The 15,005-nt window shown below is 45.3% G+C and overlaps 1 protein-coding gene across 1 annotated transcript in view; it reads left to right on the top strand.

Annotated features, from left to right (window-relative positions):
• LOC119430289 (annexin A2-B) overlaps positions 1–15,005 on the top strand; it is a 42,021-nt gene that overhangs the window by 9,156 nt on the left and 17,860 nt on the right. The window contains exons 2-5 of the mRNA XM_037697734.1: positions 4,122–4,215; positions 4,320–4,414; positions 6,321–6,434; positions 13,738–13,828. Coding sequence (XP_037553662.1) covers positions 4,122–4,215; positions 4,320–4,414; positions 6,321–6,434; positions 13,738–13,828 — 394 coding nt within the window. The remainder of the gene's footprint in view (positions 1–4,121; positions 4,216–4,319; positions 4,415–6,320; positions 6,435–13,737; positions 13,829–15,005) is intronic.

Raw genomic sequence — 15,005 nt, 5'->3', positions numbered from 1 at the left:
CCGAATCTCAGGAGCCAGTAACATGCGCAAGGGCGCACAGAGCAGCATCGCGCAGTGTGAGCACTAACAAGTAGTGAGGCTGGATGGGCGAGCTGTGAAGCTGAGGAGTTTAGGCAGCAGAACTTTATCCAGGGGCAGGCAAGTGTCAAAACCAGAGAGGAATGCAGCCAGGCAGAAGAACCAAAAGGAGAATCCAAAAATCGTGGTCAAGGAGCAAAAACAGTCGTCAATATGGTCAGATATAGGCGAGGAATCCAGTACGGGGGCAAAGGCGAGAACGAGAGGTCGTGGGCAAAACTATGGTTGAATACTGTGACATGAAGAGGGAACGCTGGATATCTATGGGAAGAACCTATAATTATCTGGCACCGACTGAAGAGAAACAGGGAGCTTAAATAGTGAACTGAACAGGTGTGGCAGGTGAGTGGTGATTGCAGAGACAGGGTGCAGCAGATGAGTGCAGATTGCTGAGAGAGAGTGACAGGAGCAGAAAATGGGTGATAGGTAGTGCAGGACCAAACAGGATGAAATAAACAGAAACTGAGGCAGGAAAAAACATGAATGATCTTAAAACAGGGGCTGTGATATGAGGAGCAGAGGCTTAGGCAGATGGGGGGGCAGCGGGGGCCGCTGAGCGTGACAGGGACATGGAACCTTGTTGCAGTTTTTAGGAAAATGGTCCCCAACAGCCAACTTCCTGAGGCCCACCCACACAGATCAACATTCAGTTTCAGACGAAGTCTTCGGGTCATTTTAGTTTCAGGTATAATAGTAAAGTTTATATTGTAGTAACTAATAGTAAAGTTCAGGTGGTGGTCACCTGGGCGGTTCTGATGTTGTTCCATCAGTATTTTGACATGAAGACGTGATTTAAACATTGTTCAGCTGACAGGCATTGCATCGTAGTAATAAAAAGAGAGACTAATATTTAATGGTAGTTATATTCTGGGCAGGACTTCATTTGGACGTTTTATTTTAAAACTCATTTTACGGACATCTTAAGTCTGTGGCCATCCCACTTCAGGTGTTTTCTCACTCACCGGACAGATTCACATTGAGACAGCCTTTCCCTAGCGCAGGTTTTTTTTTTTTATAATTTTTTTTTTTTTATGAGGGACCCTAAATGATCCCCCCAGTGCAGATTATGCACTATTCAAGCTACACATGAGGGGGTGGGGGCTCAGTTGTAACAGGTAAATATGGTCTGGCATGCTTTCATGGCAGTGTGGCCATGCAGAAGTCATCAGGTGTATGGCCCTTCTGTCCAAGTCTGATCAGTGCACTGCACAGAATACCCCATGTTTTGGAAAGTCATAAACTTGAGGTGATTCTTTGCAACTCTCAAAGAGTTCAGTGGCAGTACTTTGTTGTATACCATCCAGTTGTTTCCGTTTACTCACACATTCCTTGATTTTTGACAAACTTCTCTCACAGACAATAAATGACTTGAATTACACAAACAGCACATTTCATGGGGACTGTGTATGAACTGGAACTATTATTTTTAGAGCTGCCATTTATAGGCCAATTTTATAACTAAAGTTTCATTAGGAGCAACTCTTAGTGTGGGACCTTTATGAAAATTGCCTCAGAATTGTATTTTCAGCTAAATAAAGCCAAATTAAATTGCCCCCTAAAAAATTACCCTGCAGTATTAAGATTCCAAATCCTTTTCATGGGCTACATTTAAATAAACTGAGTTGAAATACACATCATGGTATTAAATTAACTAGTTTTTTCTCTTGACAGCTATTTTTAGCTCAACTTTAAAGATCCCACTTGGATCTGTGTCACAACAATGTTTGATTTTGACTGTAAAGCAAATAAAACGCATAAAGGTTTTAACTATGAATGTTTCAATCAACACAAGTTCATACCATTGACTTTAATAATCAGCACATGAAAATTTGTTCCAGTGCAGAAAAATGAAACAAAATAAACTACGTTGAACATTTTGTTTCTGATGCGTGCTTTAATGAGATGATCTCAGCTGAGAGTCAAACAGTTCACATTTCTTTATGATAAAACTCTGAAAGGCTCAACATAGTTTTATTATTGTCATAAAGATGTGTGTTATCTACTCACTGTCATCTGAACAACCAGAGAGCTGATAAACTGAGACTTTGAGCTTTAACTCTACACAGATATGTCTAACCTGCAGCAGTTTGTAGGGCGCGTCTCCAAACGACAGAAGAAAATGAATCACAGTTAGATTCCTCCGTAAATCTAATTTTTTTCATTTGGGTCTGAAACAAAATGTAGAATCAGACAAATTTCACATTTCTGTTCTGTTTGAGCAAAATCTGAACTCACGGAAGACAAACAGCACAAAGATGTACAAAAAGTCTAACCCCATTTATTAATCTTTATTTAACAAGGCAAACCCTAACCAAAGACATTCAGACGAAGACTTCTGACCCTGACTCAGAACATCCATCCATTATCTTTTACCCGCTTCTTCCATTTTGGGTCACGGGGGTTGCTGGTGCCCATGTCCAGCAATCACTGTGTGAGGGGCGGGGTACACCATGGACAGGTCTCCAGTCCATCACAGGGACACATGGAGACAAACAAGACAAACAACCATTCACTCTCTCACACCTAGAGACAATTTAGAGTAACCAATCAGTCTAACATACATGTTTTTGGTCTGTGGGAGGAAACCGGAGTACATGGAAAAAAACCCACGCATGCACGGAGAGAACATGCAAACTCCATCCAGAAAGGCCCCCAGACTGCTAAAAAACTGCTAAAACATGATGCCACTCCGTTTTTGTTTTTATTTCCAGAAGAAGAATAAGTGTCTTCAGAGAAGTTTTTGTGTTGTTTCTTTCAGTAGTTCTTGGTGCAGCGCCCCCACAGGCGAGCGGAGGAATAGGTTGGTTCAACAGGTTGGCTCGACTGCATAGTACAGTGTGAATGCAAACACTCAAAATGTCATGAATTTTGGTCCCCAACCGAACCGAGTCCACCGGACTATCAGGTGTGAAAACAACCTCAGACAAAGGCTGATCCACCCTGAGGACAAAACACCCATACACAAACAGACTGGTGTACTGTATGCGGTCCAACGCAGCGAGGACTGTCCAGACCTCTACATTGGGGAAACTAAACAGCCTCTTCACAGACGCATGGCTCAACACAGGAGAGCCAGCTCGACAAGATTCAGCTGTTCACCTCCACCTCACAGAGAAGGGACACTCTTTTGAGGACCAAAATGTGCACATTTTGGACCGAGAACACAGATGGTTTGAGAGGGGGGTGAAGGAAACAATTTATGTAAAAAGGGAAAAGCCATCTCTTAACAGAGGAGGAGGCCTCAGATTTCCACTTTCAAAAACCTATAATGCAACTTTAAGACAGATTCCCAGCCGGTTTTCATACTTGATGGTAACAGAGGGGTCTCAGAGGTGTTACATTATAGTAACAAAGACCTTAAGAAACCCCCTACTGTTAAGGTGTTGAGGTGTGACTTGTCAAATCTACATATGTGTGGGTATCTTATCTCACTCAGCCTTATAACCTGAATCTCTCACTTACTGCTCATTGAATTGAGAAAGCTCCTCGGATGAGGAGCGAAACGTCTTCTGTTAGAAATAAAGTCCAGTTGTTTTTGTATTATACGTTTTTTGAATTTATCATGTCCTGGATGACTGACAATCTTCATCATCATAATCAGGCATAAAGGAACAACCACAGAACCTCTACCCTTGACATAAAACATCTGGTAATAAGGAACATGTAACACTTTCCACATACTGTTCATGTAAAGACTTTCATACCCTGATTAAAAACATCCTGACGTACATAACTTCGTACCCTGACCAGACCCTGACCTCAGTGAAAACAGTTTTGTTGGTGTTTGAATGAACATGATAAACTGTAGTTCTACAAATTAAACTACCGTGTAGAACACAGGTTATATGGACCAGACATCAAACATCTTCTGATAACATTTTAAAACTCAGAGCAGAAGATCTGAACATTTATATTTACAGCTCGCCATGTCGCCTTTGGCCTCAAGGTTCACTGTAGTTTGGTCTCTCTGGTCCTTGTAGTTTGGTCTCAGTTGTCACGGGAGTGAGCCTTTCAGTGAGCCTCTCTGTGTGTGTCCTCTGCAGGAAGAGGAGCCCAAATATCCCACAGTGGTGCCGGTACGAGACTTTGACCCGACCAGAGATGCTGCCAGAATTGATACAGCCATGAAAACTAAAGGTGAGATGTTCATGGAACCTCCCTAACACTTAGACTGACGTCTGACTGGTGGTATGAATGGATCTGGATGACATCAGAGGTTAACGTCTTCATTGTGTTTGCAGGAGTTGATGAACAGACCATCACTGATATTCTGACCAGACGCAGCTACGAGCAGCGAAGACAGATCGCATTCGAGTTTGAACGGATCTCTAAAAAGGTAGAAAAAAGTTTCCTTTTCGATGAACTGAAACGTCTCACAAACATCCATGCTGAAAAAAATGATTTAATCACCAAACCACGAAGTTTTAAGTAAACTAACATTTCAGAGACAAGTCAGAGAAGATTATAATGTTTCTGGTATTATAATTATATTTGCTTTCCTTCACCTACAGTACATAGCCTGGACCAAAAACTGTCCAATTGAGTTGACCTTCTAGGTATTTTCTCGCTACTGTTAATTCAAATACAATATTTATTTTAAAAATATATTCAGATGTGTTTTTTTACTCTGTTGCTGCTGTTACACTTGAACTGTGGGACAATAAAGGCTGTTTCTATTCTATTCTAGTGCCTTGATGAAGGATCAATGTGACAGCATGATTGTGTGTTTCAATGGTATGTGGATGGTGGTTCCAATATCCATCCATCTATCCATCCATTATCTTTACTCGCTTATTCCATTTTGGGTCACGGAGGTCGCTGGTCCCCATGTCCAGCAATCACTGTGCGAGGGGCGGGGTACACCCTGGACGGGTCGCAAGTCCATCACAGGGCCACATAGAGACAAACGAGACAAACAAACATTCACTCTCTCACTCACACCTAGGGACAATTTAGAGTTACCAATCAACCTAACATGCATGTTTTTGGTCTGTGGGAGGAAACCGGAGCACCCGAAGAAAACCCACGCATGCATGGAGAGAACATGCAAACTCCACCCAGAAAGGCCCCTGGACCGGGGTTTGAACCAAGGACCTGCTGGCTGAGAGGCAGCAGCTCTACCAGTTGCGCCACCGTGCTGCCCTGGTTCAAATGTATATTAAAATCTACCTACATACATACATACAGTACATACATACATACATACATACATACATACATACATACATACATACGTGTGTGGCAGCAGTGGCTGAGTGGGTAGAGCAGTCGTCCTCCAATGCGAGAGTTGAGGGTTCGAATCCACCAGCAGTCACATGCCGAAGTGTTCCTGGGCAAGACACTGAACCCCTTATAGACTCCGATGTGTGTCCCATCGGTGTTTGAATGTGATAAAGCTCTTATTAGTCTCTTTAGAATTATTTGTTCAATTAGCTTTGTAGAGATCTAGTAGAGTGCTGTATGAAAGGGTAAATGAGGCACAGATTGTGTTGTAAAGTGCTTTGAGTATCTTGAAATAAGATAGAAAGGCACTACATAAGTACATTCCATTTACTATATATATATGTATATATATATATTTATTATCTGGTTGTATCTCTGGTTTGGACTAAACACTGGAGCGAGCACAACCCGTGCCCTTTTTGATCAAGGTCATTCAAGGTCTAACCTCTTCTGATCTTTGTGTCTGAATGCACACAGTCCCACTGGATCAACCAGCTGTTCAACTGATTTGTTAAAGTTGAAAATCAGCAAAACAGAAGTTAAAATGAACACAGATAGGTAAAAACAGAACAAGTTTGCTGAAGCAGAGAACTGAAATAAATAAAAGGAATTGATGAGATCTGACTGTATTTCAATGGGAAAACGTAAAATAAAGTTATAAAGTTCAGAAAGTATAAAAGTTATAAAAACCAAAGGTTCCTGAGAAAAACAGTTTGACATGAAAACTTAAAGCAGGCTGACTTTTATAAAAGCGTATGGAAGGAAACAGGAACACAGGAGTGTGAACGATGACTCAGATGAGTGAAGGGAAAGTATTTTACATGAAGAATTAAAAGCTTGAATCATTTGAATTTTATCTGAATTACACTTCATCCCTTCAGCTCCTCTCAGTGGGTAATCCAGATTAAACTGCAGACCTGAGTCTGTCCTGCAGCAGAAACACACTGAAGAGTTAAATGAACTGTTTGTTTGTAAAAGTTGGCTCATCGAGATGTTTAAAAGTCTTTGAACGTTTTCAGGATCTGATCACGGCTCTGAAGGGTGCGCTCTCCGGCCCTCTGGAGGCTCTCATGTTGGGTCTGATGAAGAGCACCACCCAGTACGATGCTTCGGAGCTCAAGGCCTCCATGAAGGTCAGTGTCCCAAACCTGCAGACATGCTGGTGTTCGTCGGGCCTCAGTGAGGGCACGATGCAGATCTGGAGAATCAAACTAAACTAGAAGGTTTCTGCAGAAGCATGGAGGGCTCCAAGCTACAAAAACTTCAACAGAATGTATTAATCTAAGTTTTAAAAAAGCCACATTTTGATTTATGAACTATGTAAGAAGTGTAAAGAGAACCTAGATAAAACACTCCATGAATGCCAAGTTAATGAGAGTTGAACAGAAACACAGTTTAAAAAGTAACTCTCAGACGTCCTGATGCATACTCAATAATCCACCAGACCCAGACCAGTGGACATTCTGTAAACTGAGACGTTTATTTTCTGAACACAACGTCCCAGTGGCTTTCAAACCCCAAAATACATTACAGCAAAGACTGGTTCATCCTAAAGACCCAGTCCCTGGCACAAACAGAGTAATATTGTGTATGCTGTTCAGTGTCAGGAGGGCTGTGATCAGTCTTACATCGGGGAAACTAAACAGCCACTGGCCAAAAGGATGGCCCAGCACAGAAGATCAACATCATCAGGCCAGGATTCTGCGGTCTACACTCATCTCCAGGCCAGTGGTCACTCTTTCAGGGATGAAGATGTTCACATCCTGGATAGAGAAGAACGATGGTTTGAGAGAGGAGTAAAGGAGGCCATCTTTATGAAAAGAAACCGTCCATCATTAAACAGGGGTGGAGGCCTCCGGGTTCAACTGTCCCCCTCTTACAATGCTGTTATTGCTAGTATCACTCAGTCCCCTGTGAATAGCAAACAGCCATCAGGGCACTAACGGTCACTTGACCGATGGTCCTCTTTATCATGTGAACAGCTAGTTCTGGATGTCAGCAACAAACTGGTTGATCCACTTTGAGAAAGTGCTGTTTATAAGACTGAGTTTGTTGCAGCTCCTCAGACTGAATAAGTATTTTGGGTAAAAGAAGAAATGTTTCCACAAAAAAGAATCTGTCAAGAGGACCTGACCTAACCTCGTTAGATAACCCTCAGTTACTGTTTAAAAACACACATTTTCCACATTCTTGGCCCACATTAGTGTTCAGGTTTCCACAGTAAACCCTCGATCGATCAAGAGGAATCAAACCTTCTTGAAGATGGCATCAGTCCTACAGCAGTGAAACACACTGCATAAAAGAAGAAAAATACCTATGTTTTGATGTAGAACTTGTATTTTGTACCAAATAAGAAGTGTGACAGGAAGAAGAGTTTGTCTTCAAAAAGTTAGAAACATTTAGTTAGTGTGATGTCATCAACTGTTATATGTTAAACATGGTGAAATCTTTAATGTTCACGATACAAACTAATTGTGTTAAAACTGTAACAGATCTGAAAACAGCTGTTTAATCATGTAACTTTCTGTGACTCGTTTAATTTCTGATGATGGTTCTGTGAAGTCTGATCCAAACAAAACTGGAGTTCTATTTCGTATAGGCTTCGCCCTTTAAGGCTGTTGCTTGTGGGTTTTATCCCGTCATGCAAAGCGTCGCACTAAAAAATTTAGTCCACGCCCACCTGTCATGTGGGCCCCACCCGGTCCATATAAATTACGTTGAGAGCGGGTAATCGGCTCCCATTTTTCTTCAGCAAGCAACTAGCACTAATCTTCCAACAACGCAATGTCCAGCACCAACACCATCCGCCTGTGCCCGTCATGCAAGACTGGCTACATGCTGAGTGTTGATCGGCACAACACCTGCGAAGGATGCCTAGGTCCCCGCCATGCCGACCTTACCTCCTCCTGCCGCCTCTGTGACCTCCTCCCCCCAGAGGAAAGGCAGTGGCGAGCAGCCTTGTTTAAGGCTAAGATTGAGGAGTGTCTTTCCGTGGCGGGAGACTGCTCGCTGGACGACGCCATTGAATTTTTTTGACGTCGGGTCTCAGAGCGAATCAGATGGTTCCTCCGGGACAGGCGACGTCAGCAGCAGCTCCGCTGCTCATTCCCTCCCAGAGAGCGTAGTCTTGGAATGGGAGGGGCCGAGCAGATGCTCACCCCTCCCGGGCCTTTCCGCTTCAGTGACCACACCGCTCCCAGCCGTCGGTGCCCTCCTCTCGGAGCTGCCCGACATAATCTGGGAGGCGGCTGACACGAAGGGACTTTCCGTCCCTCTCCTCCCCATGCCCAGATTGGATGATCTCGCGGGAAGGTTTGGCTCCACCCCGGCCCGCCGCCCTTACCCCATCTGGCCTCGCTTCACAGCAGTGACGTCCTACTGGAACAAGGCTGCGGCCGGACCTGGTAAATTGAGAGCGCCCGTCTCCACCTTCACGCCCATCACCAGAGTGGAGGGGTTTACTGAGCGGAATTTCCCCTCGGTACCCCCCCGGAGCCAAGCCTAGTGGAAACTCTCAGAGCAAAAGTGTCCAGGTTGGACCAGCATCCTGTGCCTCCGGGGAAGCATGACCAGACGGTCACATCGCTCTCCAACCGAGCTCACCAGTGTGCTTTCCAGGCGGCCGCAGCGAACAACAACGTTACGCTGCTGGCGTACAGCATCTCGGAGGCTGGAGGAAACAGACCTGCCTGAGGAGACAAAGGGCTCACTCTGCAAGGCATCTGACATCATGTTCAACCTGTGTGCCTCCTCTGCTGTCTGCCTGTCTCGCATCGCCACCTGGATGACAATGATCCAGCGGTCCACCTGGCTCCGACACTTCCCCTCCCGCCGGAGAAGCTGCAGAAAGACCTACTGGAGGGCCCCATCACGACGGACGCGCTGTTTGGAGCCAATTTCAAAGCCATGCTCGAAAAACTGAAGAAGTCGGAGGAGGTGTCAGAGACTGTGCGTCACCTGATGAAGCCGCACTCCTCCTCCTGCCCCCCCGCCGGCTGGAGGGGTCGTCGTGGCCAGAGACGCTCCACAGCTGCAGCAGCGTCCTCCCGCCCCGCTACCGGCTCCCTCCCGCCAGAGAACAGCCCTTCTCATCCTGGCAACCAGCAGCTCAGCGTCTACCCAGAGACTGCCAACAGGCGCCACCCTGGAACAAACAGCCGCAGGGCTCATGGGGGAGAAGATTTAAGAAATGACTCCTTGCGGAAGATGTGAGTGTATGCAATGATGACACGAGTTTTAAAATAAAACAAAAACATCATTCAGAGAATAAAGTGTCTGATTTCAGCCTGACTGTCAGTTCGAATGATCTCACAGCAGCTTCTCCGCACACATCCTCCACACAAAACGAGCCGGTATCCTCAAAACAGGTTTTTAAAAAGTCACCGCACCTCGAGAAAACACCCAATGCCCGCTGGACACAGCAGCAAAAATGAATTTTTTTTCGGCAGACCAAGTCCAGGAGAAAATCTCGCTCTCAGCCCAGGGTGTGTTCTGCCCCTTCTGACCGCAACGGAGACAAACGCGTGTCCCTGCAGTGGTGGCAGCCCCCACCCAAGCGACGCCGCATGGCTGAGGATGCGCTCGCCTCCCCTCAGCACATGTCAGCTCACATCAGTTCTGATGTGAGCCCGCAGTCCGGCAGCGGCACAGAGGCTTTGACTTGGCTGGCGTCCGTAAAAGACATGACACAACACAAAAACGCATGCCCGCTTCCATAGTGTGACACAGAGTGGCAGCGAGCGTGCTCCCTGAACAGCTGGATGAATCGTCTTATCAGCAAGGGTTACACGCTACAGTTCGTAGCTCAACTCCCACCCTTTCAGAGGTATTATGAAGATGGTTCTGTCATCGTCAGAACAGATCTCATCCCTTCATGCAGAAGTTCAGGAGCTACTGGTAAAAAAAATGTAATTTCCAGGGTTCCTAACGGAGAGGAAAACACAGGGTTTTACTCACGTTACTTCCTGGTTCCGAAACGGACCAGTGGGATGAGACCCATCTTAGATTTATCCATTTTCAACAAGTCGATTTTGGAGAGACAGTTTCACATGTTGACAACCAGACAGCTGTTGAACAACATTCACCAGAACGACTGGTTTACCTCCATCGATCTCAAAGATGCTTATTTTCACATTCCAATCATTCCAAAGCACAGAAAGTTCCTGCGCTTCTCCTTCCAAGGGACTCAGTGCCAATACAACAGGCTCCCGTTCGGTTACTCCCTCGCACCACGCACGTTTTCAAAATGTGTGGAGACGGCTCTGCAGCTGGTACACAGAACAGGGATGAGAATTCTGTTTTACTTGGACAATCTGCTGTTGCTAACCCGATCCAGGCAGGAAGCAGCGGCGCAAACCAAAGCGCTGACATCACACCTGTTAAATCTTGGCTTCGCCATAAACTGGGAGAAGAGCTCGATTCTCCCGGCCCAGATGATCGTTTATCTGGGAGTGGAGCTAAACTCTGTCACTATGAGGGTCTGTTTATCACAAACGAAAGCCAAAACTCTAAAAAACCAGCTCCGCCACATAAAACCCGGCAGAGTATTGACAGCTGTCTCCATCATGAAACTGTTAGGAACAATGTCATCAGCTCACGCGGTGGTCCCGCTGGGCTTACTTCACATGAGACATCTCCAGACATGGTTCACTCGTCTGCACATAGACCAGGTAAGGCAGAAGAGACGGAGGATTTCTGTGCCCCCCTCCATGGGAACTGGCCTGAAACAATGGGGAAATCCTCTCACGCTGTCGGAGGGGGGTCCCCGTCAGTAGACCTACATCACACGTCTCCGTTTTCACAGATGCGTCTCTGTCAGGTTGGGGAGGAACGTGCCTGTCACGAGCGGTGGGGGCGCTGTGGCCAGCTCACACATCAGCTCACATAAATGTTTTGGAATGTCGCACGGTTTTGAATGTGATTCAACATTTCACTCCCTTGCTGCATAACCAACATGTTCTGATCCACACAGATAACAAGGTGACTGCAGCTTACATAAACCGGCAGGGGGGCGTGCGCTCAGCTCAAATGTTACACAATGTGAGACAGCTGCCGAGTTGGGCACATGAAAACTTGCTCTCTATCAGAGCAGTGTACATCCCCAGCGTTCTGAACAGGGGAGTGGACATAATGTCATGGGGCGGTCCACGCCACGGGGACTAGAGTCTCCATCCCGAGCTGATTTCTCAGATCTGGAAGAAATTTGGCAGGGCAGAAGTGGATGTATTTGCCACACAAGAGAATGCCCAGTGCCAACTATGGTTCTCACTGAACCCACAGGATGGTCTTCCTTTAGGAGTGGACGCGTTTGCCCACAGCCCATGGCCCAAAATGCTCCTTTACGCTTTTCTCCCAGTCCCTCTAATATCACGGATTCTGAGCCGAGTTCAGGAGGAAGAACTGTCTGCCATTCTGATAGCCCCCGAGTGCGTGAGCGCCCCGTGGTTTCCAATCCTGTGACGTCTGTTATCGGGTCGTCCGTGGAAACTGCCGTGGAGGGACGATGCTCTCCTCCAGGCAGGAGGAGCGATCAGGAGCCACCCAGAAATAGGCCAGCATCTTTGGGTCTGGCCGTTGAGCGGAGCCACTTAGAGAAGATGGGTCTCTCTCAAGAAGTAGTGCGCACAATCCAGGATCCGCACGCTGCCTCCGCCACAGCACTGTACACATCAAAGTGGACAGTTTTTCCAACGCTGGTGTATGGGAAAAGGTGTAGGGGCCATCTCACGTCCATTAGGTGGCATGCCTTCCTTTCTGCAGCAGCCGATGGACAGAACTCTGGCGTTCAGCACAATTAAAACGTATGCTGCAGCCATCTCTTCCTGTCATGAAAGCGCTGGTGACAGAACAGTTTTTCTGAGCAAATTCTTGTCATTTAAAACATCCCTGCTGTTGGCTTTGACATCTGCAAAGAGAGTGAGTGATCTATCTGCTCTCTCTACTGCTCCGTCATTCCTCAGGTTTTCAAGCTGGTGGGAGTTTCAGCTGATCTGAGACCTAACACAGCGTTTATGACTAAAACATCACAAGCTCATTTAAATTGAGAATGATGACCATGGAGGGTTCTCTGCCTCCTCCCCACAAATCAGAAGCATCTTTTCATCTTCTCTGCCCTGTGCTTGCGTCGGCGTGTTACGCAGCACGCTCAGCCACACTGAGTCAGACTCAACATTTGTTTGTGCATTATAGAGATGTTTAGCTCATTTATTCGCTTCTATCTGCATGATGTGGCGGCTTGCTCCATGACGCATTCTGTCCTCGGTGTCTTAACAGAATGAATTTCATTGTTTTTCATGGAACTTCGTTTTAAATTCACATCTGACTGCATGCAATTACAGTGTGAGATATTTGTTCTCAGTCACACGTTTGTGAGTGGTAGTTTTTGTTCTAATGTCACTAATTAGTTCATGAATACTGTTACATATCAGTACATTTGATTACTAATCAGTTCATTTACTTTGAACCTGTTTACTGTTGTTTCAGCCTCTCCTCTTTTTCCCGTCGAGAACTTTTCTCTCCGGGTGCCCATGTACACGGAATGCGTAAATTACACAGCGCACGCCTGTACATGGTGCGTGTAATTACGCAGCGTGTATTTACGCACATGGAGGGCTGAGGGATAAAATGTTTTTTGGTGCAAGCGGGCGCTTCATACGGTGTTCGAATGGACCCCGTGAGGTGAAGACCACATCCTGCTTTGCCCTTAACCCACAAGCAACAGCCTTAAAGGGCAAAGCCTATACAAAATAGAATGTTGGTTATGTACTGTAACCCCAGATTCTATGAGTATAGGCATAACCCTTTTACTCTGGGCCTCACTGACTCCTGAATGGCTGAAGAAAAAGCTATTTGGGAGCCGATTACCCGCTCTCACCATAATTTATACGGACCGGGTGGGGCCCACATGACAAGTGGGCGTGGACTAAATTTTTCAGTGCGACGCTTTGTGTGACGAGATAAAACCCACCAGCGACAGCTCTTAAAGGGCTACGCCTATACTCATAGAATCTGGGGTTACAGTACGTAACCGTTTCTTCTCTTTTTCACCAAATTTCCCCTGACCTCTGTTATTTTTCTCCCTTTTTTGCATATTTTGTCTAAATTGTGTGATATCCTGTTACCAAAAAGCAGAGCACACCATCCCCTTGACTGGGCCATGTTTCTTTAACATTCTGCTATATAAATGTTTATCAAATTAAATTCACGATGAACAACGTGGTGTTCAGTTCAGAATGACCTGACAATCTGGACCTTTAACAGGATAGAAAAGCATTCATCAGGGTCCTGCCAGCAAAAAACAGACTAATTATTTCCAGTTTAAGAAAACATTTGTTTGTTAACCTTTATTTGACCAGGCTAATCCCACTGAGATTTCTGGTTGAATATTTTATCAGAATAATGTATAAAACCTGACTAAGCTGTCTGTTTGTTTTTCAGGGACTAGGAACTGACGAGGAAACTCTCATCGAGCTCGTCTGCTCGAGAAATAATGAAGAACTGACAGAGATCAAGACGGTTTACAAAGATTGTGAGTATTGATGGTGTCTGGTTTCCTCTTTAATTGATTCAGGAAAACAGCCAGGTGGGCAGGTGGACAGACACTGTTGATACCAGAAGGACATTCAAATCCATAGGTGGCACTAATATAAAGGTCTACACATTTTGGCACCTACCTCCTAAACTCTGGGTCAAACATCCATTTTCTTAACTAAAAAGTGTACTTGAGATTTTTTCATATGTAGATTTAAGTTGATTCACTTAGTTATTACTGTATCTTTATGAGCTCTCTGTCTGTCTGTCTGTCTTCATGTGTGTATCTTCATCATCTACTGCTGATCTGTAGTTGGGTCGCAGAGGCAACAGGTTCAGGAGAGAAACCTAGGGAGAAGGAGAAACCGTCCCTCTCCTCAGCAACACAGCTTGTCCTGGGGGATGCCGAGGCATTCCCAGGACAGAAAAGACACAATCCCTCCAGCATATTCTGAGTCTTCCCTGGTGCCTCCTACTAGTGGGATATGCCTGTAAAACCTCTAAAGAGAAGCATAGTAATCAGATGCCCAAACCACCTCAATTGACTCCTTTCAATTCAGAGGAGCAATTTATCAAAGTTCATTCTCAGTAATCCAAGGAAAAAATCCCAACAATGTTCAATCAGGTCATCTGAATGGTTGCAGAGCAGAACTTCATGATTTACATATCCTCCAGGAGCAATATGAGATAAGTGGGCCTATCCAAGGCCAAGCGAGGATGCCAGTTTCAGATAAACAACAATTGTTTTGGGATAGACCGACTCTACTGATTTCCTGTCTGCCTTCATAGTTTCTGCTGGTACACTCAATGGCGAATCCAAACAGACAGATTTGTGGTCATTCCGCCAGTCCATTCTTGTAGCCTTCTCAAAGGTTGATTCCTTCATGACAGCGAGTTCTAGGAGCCGCAAGTGGTCTGCAATTCTCAGAAATCACGTCCAGCTATGGTTTCGCTTGCAAAGCATCTGAGTCTGAGCTCTCAAAGCATGGTTCAATCCTTCATATAAGGCAGGCATCCTCACCATTGCCAAAACGTCTGCCGACGTCTTCCTAATTTGTCAATATCCCACATACCTGCCAATTCCAAAAAGTAGAAAGCCTGTTATCATAAATCCAATTATATAGATTAGAGACTAACCTGGATAAATAAAGGCTAAAAAAAAAAAAAAAAAAAAA

This window comes from Nematolebias whitei, chromosome 2 (assembly GCF_014905685.2).
Source record: "Nematolebias whitei isolate Nwh7 chromosome 2, NemWhi1, whole genome shotgun sequence".
Taxonomy (NCBI): Eukaryota; Metazoa; Chordata; class Actinopteri; order Cyprinodontiformes; family Rivulidae; genus Nematolebias; species Nematolebias whitei.
The sequence above is the reverse complement of the archived record's forward strand: the minus strand, read 5'-3'. Positions and strand labels throughout refer to the sequence as shown.